General features: G+C 39.5%; 1 protein-coding gene across 1 annotated transcript in view; it reads left to right on the top strand.

Annotated features, from left to right (window-relative positions):
- Positions 1–1,138: 1,138 nt before the first annotated feature.
- egfem1 (EGF-like and EMI domain containing 1) overlaps positions 1,139–15,738 on the top strand; it is a gene marked incomplete at both ends in the record, with an annotated part of 44,778 nt that continues 30,178 nt past the window's right edge. The window contains 5 exons of the mRNA XM_083886292.1: positions 1,139–1,221; positions 2,106–2,240; positions 2,474–2,583; positions 2,739–2,843; positions 15,197–15,319. Of these exons, the coding sequence (XP_083742418.1) occupies positions 1,139–1,221; positions 2,106–2,240; positions 2,474–2,583; positions 2,739–2,843; positions 15,197–15,319 (556 nt within the window). The remainder of the gene's footprint in view (positions 1,222–2,105; positions 2,241–2,473; positions 2,584–2,738; positions 2,844–15,196; positions 15,320–15,738) is intronic.

Below are 15,738 nucleotides of genomic sequence, written 5' to 3'. Positions count from 1 at the left end.
ACAGAGGTGTGTGATACATATGGCAAGCGGTTTTAACATTTAATAGGCAAAGATGATATTCAGCTGAAACGTAATTGTTACGATGTGAAACCGTATCTGCTAATGATAAACACCATACACATGACTCGCAACAGTGACGTCATTCGGACGAGTACAAACGCATTGCAGATCAGAGTAGTTCTGACGAGTTAAAATAAGTTTGAAAATAAATGCTAATGAGCGACAAATAAATAATGAATACCTGCTTTGTCGTAATATATTTTTTAATTTTTAAGTACAATTATATTTTTACCTTAATTTATTCAGATGTCTTCGTATCGTTCCCTGACAGGAGCGCCATTCCCGAGACGCCACATGACCGCGCTTTGGAGTGCTCGTACACAGTTGTGACGTCACTATGGGAAATTAGATTTTTCTGGGCTTTTTCTGGAATTTAGAAAGGTTTTACAAATATGAAACTCCATTAATTAAACACATAGAATATAAAGATATGTGAAGGACTTTCTCAAAAGTATACAATTTATATTTGTGATGCGTGTCTTTGTGGCACACTAACATTAAAATAAAATCATTTTTGAAACAAGTATTGTGTACAAGAACTATGTTTTATTTCCTAGTTTTCAGAAATTTGAAATTTGGCTGATAACAATTCCAACATGCTCTATGTGGTTTAAAAATAAAATGAGTGAATGATTACAAATCCTTTTTTGTCTGGTCTGTTTTTGGTATTTTTGCAGAATCAAGATAGAAAATGCTGCACTATTAGATGTGGATGGTTTTCTACGTGTACTACAACACTAATGCAGCAACATGCATGTCTATTTTCTTCTGGAAAAGTGCCACTAAATGTCATGGCTGGATGTGTCTGCATGCTGTTGCACAGGTTGGTGTTGCAGGGGGGTTTTCAGGAGTTGGCCCCGCGGTGATTGTGGGTGGTGCGCTGAGACGGAGCCATTCAAAAACTGCGATTGACACTAGACAAGTCGCTCCTGTGTGCAGCCGGGTGGAATCGCGTCTAGATCTGGAGAAACATACGAGTCATGCTGTTTCTGAACTTGCACACATTTTTTTTTACACAGGACGCTCTTCATTTGATTCGACTGAATACTTACGTCCGCGTCTCTAACTGGATAAAATCATGTTCCCTCATATTTTCATTTTGTGCGTAATATTGCTCAGAACAATGCACGCCGCATCATCTTTGGAGCTGCAATATGGCATGTGAGTAAATTGTTTAAAACATTTTGCCCAGTGTTCATTCCACATTAGATTTTAATCCAGTGAATGCTAAGCTTTGTATATACTTATACACGCAGAGAATAATCTACGTCGATGAAGTTTAAAAAATATATATGAATTAAAAAAAAAAAAGATTGTAATATCCATTGTAATAACTGTAGAACCTAAACCGCGAAATGTCCACTAGGAGTCGCCCTTTCGGGTCCCCTGTGAGAATTGGTGTGCATTTAATAGCAGTGCAGCTTCTGCATCTGCATAACAGCTTTCAATGCAATGTCATTTGTTTTGTATGGTTTATTATTCTACCTGATGTTTTCAAGTTAAATTTGGAAAGCACTGAAGTGGTTTTTATTACCACAGAGGCTGAATACTTCCTCTAAATAACTTCAGGGTGCTCTGTATTGAAGCCAGATGGTTCTGTGGAGGACACCTCCGGACAATTTACCTGCACGGACAACACAGATGGATGCGGGGAATTTAGACAGATTCATTTACACTGCACATGCACAAATATGGACACATTTTTAGTGAACTAAAATCCCCATGGAAATGATGTTGTTTATTGGATGCTGGAGGTAGTGTCCAAAGAAAGGTCTGCTTTTCCTGCACTTTAATCAAACACATTGCACCAAACAGAAAGCTGTGTAATGTGTCTGACAAACAGTGTGTTTGGTGAGCTGATGTTACAGCTGAATATTTCTCCATATACCAACCTAGTCCACTACCTGCCTTACATTGTATTCATGAAATAGTCTCGTGCTGCTCTTTGAAGTCAATACAATAGGTGGAAACGCAATTAATGTCATTTTTCCTGTCTAAAACTGTACCTTTTCAATGCATCTATTCATCAATTCCTCTTGTCCCAGGCCAAATGTTTGTGCCAATCAGGAGATGTCTATGTTGGCGGCCCGTCAGCCTTGTGTCCAGGCTTTTACCCGCATGGTCAAGGTTTGGAAACAGGGCTGCAGCAACCACAGGTGGTGTATGGGGTATGAGAGGAGGTAAGAGCAAAAAGAGTGTGTCAGTGTCAGTTAATAATCTTGCAGTCACAACGTTAACATTGCTGATATAATACTAAAACTTATACTAACTGTCTTCATTTACTGTATGTAGCAGGTACATTATTTTGTGCTTGGTAAAAGGCACTCTGATGTCACATTAGTGTATGTTCATTATATAATATAAATGCCTTTAAATCACATTATGTGACTGTCAGAGCATATGTCTTCCTCAGGACAGCATACTATACAGCATACAGGCAGAGGTACAGCATGGACTTAAACACTGTCTACAAGTGCTGCCCAGGATGGATTCAGAAGGATGAAGAGATGGGCTGTCTGCACAGTGAGTAATCATATTTTATAAACATATGTACCACAATGGTCTAGTTCTAGTTCTAGTTGCTGGTGTTGTATTTAGGACAAATACTGACCCCATTACACAGGATTTATGCATGAATACACGGTACAAAAGCAGAATTAAATGATTGCCGTCTGCAGGGGTGTGTGGTGACAACACGTGTTTCAATGGAGGCCAGTGTGCAGAGACAGAAGACCAGATATGTCAGTGTCTACCAGGCTTCAAAGGAACACGATGTCAGTATGGTGAGTTGTCATTCCCCTCTGCTAAACATCACAATTTATAAATTTATTTTGTAAAAATGATGTCGGTCATATTCGTAAACCTCTATCCTCAATGTATCTTTTAAGCATTATGCAGTGTTCCTTGAATTGGAAGTCAGAACTAGGAATGACATCTCTCTGTGTACCGTTGATTTACTGTAAAACAAATAAGACAGAAATACAATTAACAGTAAAGGTAGCAGTGTTTGTGCAGATGCCAGCCACCTTGAGGTCCTATGCTGTGGTTGGTGAGGTTGATCCGACTTTCCGAGACAAATTCCGACTTCCAACTACAACTAGAACACACCATTAAAAGAAACGGTTCATATCTTGTGCAGTTGTGATTGGATGAGGCTGCTCTGTGGGGGTCTGGGTTGTTAAAGTCAGCAAAGGTTTGGTTTACTTTGAAGGCTGAAGCCTGGAGTGCTGTGGCGAACCCAACCAGACCACTCTGTAAATACTTGATGTTAATAAGGGTGTATGGCTAAGAAAGTAACACCCTGTCACATTTAATATGAATACTAATTAGAGACATTAACTCAATTTAACGGGTGGCTGTTTTTTATGTTACTGTCAAGCTGTCATGGAAAAGGTGGTGTATCCTCAAACGTGTTACACCAGAAGGAAGAACTAATCTCTCTCTTTTGTGTTTCATGGAAGCAGATTTCTAAATGTATTGTGTTTTTCTAGAACATAGGATGAAATGCATTTGTTTTTGCATCTATTTATGCATCATAAATAGTTTTTTTAGCAGGTTGTTGGGGAGAGGAAAGGCTGTACTTTTTGCAACACTTCTTAGGTTCAGTAAGGGAACGTTAACTACTCAGATTAGTGTCTGGTTGTGCACACAAACATTATTATGTATCAGAATCTGTGTTATTTGTGCAAGAATAGTTTTGTGAGATCCTGTCCATACCATGCATACATAGTGAGTGCATTAGGTGCTGGTGGTCAGATTGTGAACGGTCTTACATGGGATCTAGCTTCATGAAATAGTCACTCAGCCTTGTCTCTGTCTGTCCCTTTCTACGGTTCAAACTCCTGCTTTCTACATCAAGACGCAAACAGGAGGTAGTTAGTTTTTTTTGAAGACCCCTGCAGAGAGAAAGTGGTGACCTGAGGATATTTTCTTCCATCCCCCCCACATGCTTACAAACACACACGCTGCAAAGGGTTTCCCATTTGGTTCCTTGACTTTCCTGGGAGGAAGGACCTCCTCTCCATGGGCTGTAAACAGGTCTTTTGCTAAGACATTTCACAGGAACTTGTCTTTGTTTGTGAGGATCAGCACTCCCATCTGTTTGTTTTGACATGGCCTCTTTGCTTTTCACACTCTGAAGTGACAGATTGAGAAGAGATAGAGATATGAGCTCTAATCAGATTTGCTCCAGGTTTAACTTTTTTTTTTTTGTACATCCTGTACTGCAGTTCACCTCGGCGAGAACTCACATCTTGCTCCTGCTGTAAAGCATTTTTCCTCTTCTCATCTCTTGAGACAGATTTATCCTCACTTTTCTGCCAGAATCATCATGCGAGGAAAGAGTCAGCCAGCTTCTCGTGCTCTGCCAGTTTCCTTCCATGCACCTATCTAAGTTTACTGTATTCACTGAGGAAGGTTAGACAAGAATTACAGATAATATTGTACAACTTTAACAGTAAGACTTTTGCTCGTGAGCAGGGTCATGTGGAGGGCAGTAATAATGGTGAGGCATCTCAAGTTCCCTGGCTGTACTGGAGTTGTTTGTTCCTTAAAGTGTCGGTTGGCAAAAATGCTGGAAAAAAGTTTATTATAGAGTTTCATCTGTAGGTTTTGGGATCATCACTCTGGTTGGTCAATTGGTCAATGTCTTCATACCTAAGTACATTAGATAACTCTAATCTGGCTTTTGTTGTAACAGCTATCACAAAGGAGTTGTTCAAATTATTCATGAATAATGATTTTGAGGAGATACATACCATGCTCACATTACTATGTGTCACCCTCTGACATGCTGCTTTACTGAAAACAGTACAGAGACCATGAAAAGGGTTATTTTAGGTTTTGTTTTTGACCTAACTGGCAACCCGTGGTTGCTCTGCAGCTGAGACTCTAGTGACTGCAATGATTGGTAGACGGCGGTAGGTGGCGCCACATGCCAAAACATGATTTCAAAACATAATCATGATTTGCAGTCTGCAAAATATATTCTTTTAATGCAAATATTTTGTCTGTACTGTTGTTGTTGGTGAGTTCAGTTTGTTATATGAACATTATTCCTGAGTCTCTGTGACATATTAGAAGGCCACTTGCTTTAGATTTATTACATATTGCACCTTTAACTGCTAAAACGTTACAGGAACACAAGGAATCAAGAGAAACATATTAATCGGTGAGTGCATAGATGTGCAAATCCATGGTAGTTCAATCCAGAGCTTTTTGGTTCCATGGAAAATAATATATATTGAGTAATGGTCATGGATATGAGGCACATTCCAGCTTTACATAACAACCAAGAGAGATGTTGAATCGTGGATCTGTGTGTGCGCGCTCTCTGAACTACCAGGACAACACTGGGGAACCACTGACATTATTAGATTCGCATTGTGAGCTTTCACATTCCACAATGACAGACTTATAACTGTCCCAGGTTGTGATTCCTTTATGATGGAAACTGAGCAGATATAGCATGGAAGCGGGAATTGGCCTATGTAGGTTTAGTAACACATTTAAGACAACAGCACCTGCTGTTTGCTCATAAATATATTTTCACTCATATTATATGATGTTTCCTGCCTGTTATTATCTTTTCCTATGTGCTATATCTTCTGGTGTACATCAGGACTCTGGTGCTGCACTGAGTAAGTATTTGACATCTCAAGCTGTCTTTGCGTCTGTTTCTTTGCCGTGCTTGATTGATCAGTAGCCTATATGATATGCTGCCCCCGAATGCTGAAGCTGCTTTTTCTTGTGAAAGATGAATTCCACTATTTCATTGTTCTTGTATTACATTTTGCCTTAGCATGAGCCTATATAAGAAACTGCAGTAGGTCAGACAATGAAGGAGTCTGCCATGTTTTCCACCATCCAAGTAAGCAGCTACATTATAGATGGCACTAATCCTGTACACACTGGTCAATCAAAGTAGTGATTTATTACACACACACACGCACACACGCGTGCGTTAATTGCTGGGTGTGAAATGTCTGTTGCTGTCAAACAGTCAATAAATCAGTTACGGCAGGTTTCTTTCGACTTGAGACAAGTTATATAGGGTATATACACATATACATATAAATAAATTAAAACTCCCTATATAACTCTCTCTATATAAAATTGGTTAAAAACTTGACTTTCACTGAGGGGGTCTTTAAAGAGCAATCAGGGTCTGGTAATAGTTCAAGCATGAATCCCCTCCCTTTCAGCACCCTCCGTCAATTGTAAGCTACTCTTTTTGGTGTTTCTGCCAAGTTGTGGTGCTGGTAGAGCCCACTGTGTGTTGAGGGGGCCAGCCAGCCATCTGCTTCCAATCTCTGATATGAGACACAGGGCAACATCCGTAGAAATGTATGTCAGCCACTGACACTGAGGCTATGGTGTTGACACTTTGAGGTGATTAACAGACAAAGCAGTGCACAGACACTGGAGCCTGTTCTGTAATAGTAACATTTACTCCTGCTTGTGAATGCCACTCTGTCTCACTCTATTAAGCCTTGCACCAGGCTTTGCTTTGGATACATTGGCGCATGGGTCTGCTTGAAATTAAGACAGCGCAGGCACATAACAGAGTGAGGACAGAAGCCATCTGGTTCTCGCTAAAGAAGCCTGGCTGTTTTCAAAGCACGTTGTAGAAGAGTGACTATGGGCTGTGCCGAAGACTGGATCATGTTCTTATGGAAGTTGTAGCAATTTAATAACATGACAGTCAATGACGTCATTGGTTATTAGAAATCACATTTATGAAACATGAGAGGAAGTGGTTCGAGAAGTGAACATTCTCATGTTAACAGCACATCACAAACCTGAGCTGTCCTTGAATATGCTCATTTCTAAACATTTCTAAAGACTCAGCAAAAAATTTTCAGCATCTTCAGCTTTGCCGCCTCCAGCTCTGCCTCCTGTGTTTTAGACAGTGCCACTGATGTAATCCCACCTTCACCTTGAACCCACCTGTACACCTCACCACTGTCTCTCTGCCCTCATACATGTCCTGCACCACCCTCGCATACCTCTCTGCCACTCCTGACCTCATCATACAGTACCACAGTTCCTCTCTTGGCACCCAATCGTGAGCTTTCTCTAGATCCACAAAGACACAGTGCAACTCCTTCTGACCTTGTCTATATGTCTCCATCAGCACTCACAAAGCAAAAATCACATCTGTTGTTCTTTCCTGACATGAACCCTTACTGCTACTCATTGATCTTCACTTTTTTTCCATAAGATTCGATAACTTTTTCCAATATCCTCATTCAGTACCAATTATCTCTTTGGACATTCAGCAAAAGCAGAGCATTAGTGTTAATATCTGAGTCTTTCTGGCTGATTATTTTGTGTCTGAGCTGTGGTGCCAATGGATTATAGCTTGGAATAACCAAATGGTAATGGTTACGTGACATTGAAAAAAGCTGAACTGGCAGCCAAATGCAGTCTAAAATATCATGTTTCTGTTGTTAACAAAGTTTAGTTTGCAGTATTAACATATCACTTAGATCTACTTTATGTAAAATATCCACAATAGAACTTTTAAGAATTTCTATAACTGAATAAAAAGTGCTGTGGATGTGCATTTTTTATCAGTATTTTTCTTAGAGGCACTGATGAGAATGACTTGGAAATCAGATTAAAATATTGAATTTCTCCCTCAACAAAAGTTAACTTGTTGAAATGAGTAGCTGAGTATATCCATTCATCCACTATCTACCACTTTTCCCTCCATATAGTCACGGGTCACAAGAGCAAATCCGAGCTGACACAGGTCAAAAGGTTGCCAGTCTCCATGTGGGGAACATGCAAACTCTGTGCCGAAAGGCTCTTGTTCCAACTGGATCGTGAATGTTTAAGCAACCTGAACCTAGAGCCACAAGTAGCTTCGGTCGTTAGCATGTAGAGGAAAGAAGGTGAATAAAAAAAGATGCTGACTCAGTGGTTCACAAAAATACTCAGGACATTCCTTTTTTTTGTGGCTCCAAAATATTGGCATCTTGAGAAAACGTGAACATCTTGAGAAAAAATGATCCCAGTGTCCTCAACTGTAAGCTATAGATGTGATGTCCTCATCCTGAGCTTCATCTGTTTTCTTGTCTTTTGGCACTAATACACAATACATCTCGACAGAAGGGATTCATTTTAGTGGTATGGCTCCTCTGGCAATGGACCTTATCAAGAGAGCTGGTGAAAGAATTAGTCAAAGTGGAAAGAAACTATAGTGGAAACTGTATTTTCTTTTTGTCTGTGAAGGTTCTCAGTCATCATTTTCTTCTGGAAGTTATTAAGCACAAAGATGCAGTCAAGTCAAACAAATACATAGCTTAAGAAAAGTAAACAGATCTGGATATAATCTGCTACAAATCTGTGGCGTCAGTCTCAATTCCTTCATAAACAAAAATATAAGGTGCTAGCAGCTCCTGTGGTTTTCCTCACACCTTCAGGGAACACTGGTGTCGTGCGGATTTAGAATAAATCACAATTTACACACCACACACAGCGTGAGGAGTTCTATAGCATCTCAGAGTCCATTATAGAACTCCAGGTCAGTTATGAACATGTCATCGTTTCAGCTTCTGAGACACAGGAGCCTCTGGAACGAATATTTCTGAAGATATAATCTCATTTGCAATAACATTTGTATAACACTGTTAAATACTAGACACCGATATTAAGACCTAGATTACAGATTAAAGTGCTTGCACTGTGTCAAAAGTGTGCAGCAGAGTGACAATATGACGGGAACCATATGGTTGTAACAAGAGCAAGGTTTTATTGCTTGTCTTGGTCAAGATTCAAAGATTTATTTAACCAGAATTTGCTACCCACTAAAGGTGCTGAATTGTTTTAAGGTGTGGATGTCATGAGATGCTGCTCTTTTCTTTTTTTTTCTTTTTTTTTCTTAAGAAGTAGAGCAGATGATTTCCTTTGACAGCTTGGTCTTTGCTTTGGCAAACAGCTCTCATGCTCTTCGTGGAAAGGTTCAATGAAAAACTACATAAGCAATGCAAAGTCTTCAGAGATTAACGGATCCCTTTATATTTGGCACGTTATTATTAACTCATTCACAGAGCAATCACTTCTACTTTAACTGGAGTGAGAACATTTAAAAAAACATCTCATCCAAATGCATCACTTGAGGTCATCAAACTGCAGCCTATACCATAATAATAAGATCTTAAAGCCATTAGTGCTTTTAGTAGAATACTTTTCGGTCATGATATGCTTTGTTCGAGCGATAATTTTCTCTTTTACTTAAAAGAATAGGAATAGGACATAAAACAAGCATCTGTCCTATTGGAAAAAATTAAATATAATTAAAGTGCAAACTTTTCCTCTGCATGGATTTAAAAGGCTTATTATCTTTATTCTAACAAAACCTGCTGTTATTAATCACAATAACAGTGAATTCATCACACTATCAGGATGAGAAGATTATCAGAAATGTGCGATTATTCCTTCTGTATATTAGCTAGTGCAGTACCTGATGAATGTGTGCCTGTTTTTTTTTGTTTTTTTAAACTAATATTGCTTGCTTTTCTCATCCTAACACTCAGCACTGCACAGACTGATGCCTAAACTACCAAACCCTTCAAATGATGTGCAATTACAGTCCGTATCAGACGAACAGAAGGCTGAAGATGACATTTTCATTATTTGTAATAATAGTGCTTTAACATGCATGCACAGCCTGTTTCATCATCTGTGACAATAGAAACTGAAGCTGTGTAACTTATAGTTGTTATAGTTGTTGGACTGACTCACTGGTAAAAGCTGTTTTATAGGTTATTCAGTTTCATTGGCATTTTCTTACAAAACAGTCATCAGTAACATAAATCGTGCTTAATTTTTGTCCGTGAAATCAGCTCAAATCTTTTTTTTATGCTTTGTGATGCCAGTTAGAACATAATGAATACAAATTCAAGGCCACGTTTCATCTTCTCTGAGACACTTTCTGTCCTGTCTGTTGGAGAACTGAACAGGAACGGCTTTTCCAGATGTGGAGGGACCACATTTGACAGGGTTCAATGGAGATAGGGCACATAATTAAAACATAACCTTTCTAGGCAGGTTTGCAGTACTAGTTTTTTTTTTTGTTCATAACTCCATATTATTTTTACATCTTGTATCCACAGAGTGAACGTGCAACCATTCTGCATGACTCTAATCATTTTCTGTCAGAAAGTGCATCAAATTGCTTTCAAACTATATAAAAAAGGAGAGATAAGAGTCATGTGCAGTAACAAACTATAGCGTCAATGAAAATTCTTATTATGTTCCAGCAAATCTGAAACATATGAGCTGCTATAGCTCTTTAAGCCCTAAGCCTATTTTGTAGGTCTCAGCTTGAAAATTGCACACTGCAACTACAAGGTCTATTTGAATACTTTGGGTGTCATAAAGGGAACACGTGTGCGATTTATTAAGATGTGTATCTGGTGAAGAGTTAATGAAGATGGCACACAACACAAATTAATAAAAAATCAGGCTTGTCTAAAAAGAAAAAAGCACTTTCAGGATGAGTATCTTTTGAACAATGCTGCTCTACACTTCAATCAAATCTTTGATCAAATGAAGCAAAACAAACATTAGAGAGGTTTTAGTACAGGAAGTACAGACACTGTCTCATTTGGCACATTTTGGCACCATCTGTGCCATTTGTATTGTCTCATGTATAAAAATAGAGTGATGCTATTGATTGACAGCACTGTCAGCTGCAATATAGTTCTACAGGGCAACACATCACAAATAAATAATACTATCTTGTATTGCACCATGTTTGTGCTTGCAAATTATATTAATGTGTGCAGCACTGATGTTGAATGTTTTCCCCCATTGATTGTGCAAAGGAAATGGGAGATGGGAGTGAACATATTAAGTCAACAGGTGGAACATCTCAGCATTGAATAATTGCAGCAATGTTTATACAGGTTTATGAGCTGACCTTCCTTTAACAGTCTTTGTGATCTTCAAAAGCACAATCAAAGAATGTTATGACGGTCACCAGTCATCTATCTTTGTTGAGCACATGCAGCCGTATCAAATATTTTGCCTGCTTTTGGTAAAATGTCACTTCTGTTGAAATCAAAAGGCCAAACAAAATGTTTCCCAGCTACAGTAATAGAGAGAGACGAGTTATTATTACTAAAGTTGCATTCTTTTGCTGTGTCCGTTTGTTACAGTAGAAATGTGGGAATGCAGACCTGGAGAATGTAGGAAATACAAATTAACTTTGCCAGAGATTCAAATTCCACCTCTCATGGAAGAGGCATTAAATCACTTTAGATTTAAGTATCGCTTACAACCACTGAGGTCTGAGAACTAAAGCTACCACATTCATTGAACAGGCTGTGAAATGCGGCTGAGGCCTGCTGATTCAGTTATTGATTCTGACTTTCTTTGTCTAATGTTTTTAACATTAGTGGCGTGGACACATAGTTTGACATTTGTTGATTTATGTCATGTCCTTGTACTGAAAAGGGAGGAAGAGCGTTGGTCTTTGGAGAGATTGGAAAGGGGGCAGTACTGTACTGAGAGGACAAGTAATGTTAATAACACCTAACGAGAGAAGCAGGAACCGGGTCTCGGTGCTGATGTCTGCCTGCCGAGAACATCGGAGCGCTCAAGCAGCTGTCTGTTCTCTCCATTGCCTGATGGGAAACCATTATCACCTCGACTCACAAACCAACTTGGGACCAACACTTTGCAGTTGATGGTTATAGGGTTTGTGTATACGCATACGTTGTATGATTCATTGATATGCTAATATGAAGAGCACTATTTAAAGTCTATCTTGACCAGGATTACCTTGATAGTGGTGGAGAAAGATAATCTGCACCATATGTCGAGGTTTAGGGTTTTCCAAACCGTTTAGAAGCATCATTCTGTGTTGAGATAAGAGGTATGTGTTGTCCAACCTGGCAGTCCATCAGAGGAATGATGATTGATTATACAGATTTTTGTATCATCAGCGATTCAGATTCAGGCCACATGGGGGGGGGGGTCAGTAATGGTACACAAGGACAATGTCAAGGAAAATGCTGCAGGTGTTTGGATAATCAGGAGTTAAAGGGAATCCTGTAGTGCAGGAGACTTACAGCGTTTCCATCCATCCATTATCTACCGCTTTATCCTCCACCAGAGGGTCGCGGGGGGTGCTGTGCCTATCTCAGCTGACATTGGGCGATAGGTAGGGTACACCCAGGACAGTTCGCTGGTCCATCGCAGGGCCACATATAGAGACAAACAACCATTCACTCACACTCTCACACCTACGGTCGATTTAGAGTGACCAATTCACCTAATCCCCATATTGCATGTTTTTGGACTGTGGGAGGAAGCCAGAGAACATGGAGAAAACCCACACACAGAACATGCAAACTCCATGCAGAAAGGCCCTTGTTCCGAAGTTGTTCCAAACGGGGATCGAACCCAGGAACCCGGGTCTTACCACTACACCAACCGTGGGCCCCTTACAGCCCCTTACAGCGTTTCATGACAGCGTAGTAAAGTATGTGTTGCTTATATATGTTGTTTGAATATTGTATGGTCCCTGCCTTACTATGTAAAGTGACTTAAGATTGATATATGTGGCCAATATTAAGTGACAGGTTAGTTTCTGCCAGGTTTTAATGTTGCTGTCATACAAGATTAGCAAGCAAGTCAGGGGAAAAAAGGCAGAGGAAGTGCAGCAAAAAAATCCCAGTTCCCCTACAGACAACTTACTTCCAAAGTTTTTGTGTATAACTTTGATGAGAGGGTTGACAGCAAGGTTTTGGATGGATTAGTTACATTTTTGAGTGTAGTTTAGTCTGCTAGACTCACAAAACCTACAGGTTACTAACTATTAACTAACTTGTTTTGATATGATATATGTATTTTGGAGCAAACATTCATGTGTGCACCCAAATGTACGACATCTGAGGATATTTCTCATGAATGAAATTCTCTAGTGTGTGGGGGTCACAGTTAATCAGATTACGTCTGATTTCTGTTAAGCTCTGAGGTGAGGAATGACTATGCATGAGGGAAAGTTGTAACCTTTTGCACCATCTGGAAGTATTATGTACAATGGTGAGAAAAAATAGAATGATTCTCACTAAACCTAAGCTCAGAGTTTGGATTTAGCACTTGACCCCCCAAAAAATAATTGTAATAATCTCACCACCATATTTTTTAAGTGCCTTAAATATGCTCACAGAACTATGAATACACGGATAAAGCTATTGGAAAGAATAGTGGAAATCCTTTTTGCTTCATTCCCCTTTTGCCAAGGAGGTCTGAAAATGCCATAAAAGTCATCGCATTATGTCCTCAGAAAGTGTGCAAATACCATGTGGATGCTTCTATACTTTGTCTTCAAAGCAAATCTATCTAGCAAAACTCACACAGCACTGTGAAACCGTCTACTTCCTTGTGATTTCTACCAGTGAAAAGTAATGACTGCTAAACTAAACATCTGTTTTATGCTTTTAACAAGCTTTATTCTCCATTCCCTCTCATTTGATTGTTGGACAAACCAGTAAGGTATTTTTGGCTGCATGTCTTAGGTTTCAGCAGCGCTGTCGCTAAATACACCAGACTTAAATATTGAGATTTTAGACATTTCCCTGGTATGAGCTGGAGATTAACCCACACTTTTGGGATTGTGAAGTCTTTTTAACTGATCTACAGTTCCGCATTGTACGGTGATGTCTCTTCCTGTGACGGCACTCTGACCTATCAGTGGCTGACAGTCCAGGTACCAGGTACTAGAAACACAAAATAACCGTGCTGAGCCGAGGTGAGTATGGCAGGTAAAGGCTCATGTCACCTCCTATGAGTTCATGAAAAATATAGAACGCGATTGTTTCTGTGAGGCCATACTGCCAGTTATGAATCATTTGCTGAGGTCAACAAAATACATTAAGACAAATGTGCCTATGACTTTTACAGTCATTAGGAGTTGGACGCTACATCGCGAACAAAGCGTGTCTATAACCAGATGACCCAGATAACCCTGCCTGCCCTTAGAAACTAAGTGTGGGTGTGGCCTGACAAAAAACAATATGGCGACCCATCCTTAGTTTCTGAGGTCCTGCAGAATTCCACCCAAGACCAAATTACAAAAAGCAACATAACCTAAACCATATTATTTTGCTTCAGTACTTACCTACTGTGTGACAGAAACGTGTTTCCTTCAGTTGTTCTTTCTTGTGGTTCAGTTTACCTATCAAAAGAGACACATTTGTATCACTTCACCATACACAGAACATTCATGTGGTTGAAATCACATCAGCACACGAATGTACTTTGCATCATATCTATTACAATGATCTGGATAGATAATCCATAACGCTTCTCATGCCGTCATCTGGAGACAATTCTGTCCAAATGTTGTGTTATGTGCACTTATCAAGCAGTATCGCTCACATTTATAGATAGTCACTTACTTTTTTAGTTTTTTTGTGCATACATATGAAGACAGGGACATCTAACATTGTTAGTATTTTCATGTGTGTGTGTGCTTTAGAGTAGTTGAAGGGCTATATAGGTAGTAGCATTTGCCATGATTTTAAAAGCAGATATTGGGTTGTCATGTGCTCTCAATTTACACAAACAAGCTGCCAAACTTGCCTCTTTCTATCTTCTACCTCTTTCTTTCCTAATTGTTTCCCCAAATTGTGCTTCTGAGATTTCCTGTCCTTAAGATAAACAAACTATTTGCTCAGCTGAGAGTTTCCATTAAATCCTTTAACAGATGGGGACAAAACACTAATAACTTTTCCTTTATTCTCTGTTACCTTCCTGCTTGATAGGGGGTATTCATGCTTCTTTTTTTTTCATGTTTCCAAAAATGCATAATCTGCCACATGGACTTGAACTACAGGGGCAACGGGAGCAGTTTAATCAGTCAGGATAAACACAGGAACAAACAGAGATTGTCCTTGAGAGCCATGTTTCAAACATGATCCTGATTTACTTAGATACGAAGTGAGATGAAGACAGCAGTTGTTTTCATTTCTGCTGAGGTGGGTGTTTTGTTAAACAAAACAGGAAAGACCCCTGCAAAGAGCAGGACACTTTTGCTGGAACAACGAAATTAGCTGCAGACTTGTGTGGAACACTGCATTATGGTCGTAAAACTGGCCTTTTATTCCTTGTCTTTCAGATGTTAATGAATGTGAAGTGGATGAAGGCGGCTGTGAGGGCTACTGTTGCAACACTATTGGCAGCTATTACTGCAAGTGTCCTGAGGGCAGTAGACTGGGGCCAGATGGCAAGACATGTCAGGGTAAGACTGAAATCTGGACGTTAAGCAGACTGTAGCTGTAGCTCTCTGCTTAGGCCAGGCTTCTTGAACTGTTTTATGAATGGATACTTTTTTCCGCCAGTTCAAAATGTGAATTAATTTATTTGATGTTGAAAATGCACCAGAATGAAATCAAGCCCCTCGCTAATGCATATTTGGCTGAAAGGTGCTCATGCATTTTTCCCACCTCAATTAACAGCTTCCTTCTTCTTCTTCTTCTTTGGTGCTTTACTGCAGTTGCGTCCATAATGTTATATCACTGCCTCCCTTTTCCTTTGCCCACCTTAGCTATGATTAACAGCCTTAACCTTGTCTGCCTCTGATTGGCTCATGCTTTTTTTTTTTTTTTTTACAAAATTTCGATCTCATAATGTGTCAAGAAAGAAAGACGATACAATCCT

This window comes from Microchirus variegatus (assembly GCF_963457635.1).
Source record: "Microchirus variegatus genome assembly, chromosome: 3".
NCBI lineage: Eukaryota > Metazoa > Chordata > Actinopteri > Pleuronectiformes > Soleidae > Microchirus > Microchirus variegatus.
Note: the sequence above shows the minus strand (reverse complement) of the source record. Positions and strands in the feature narration are given on the sequence as shown.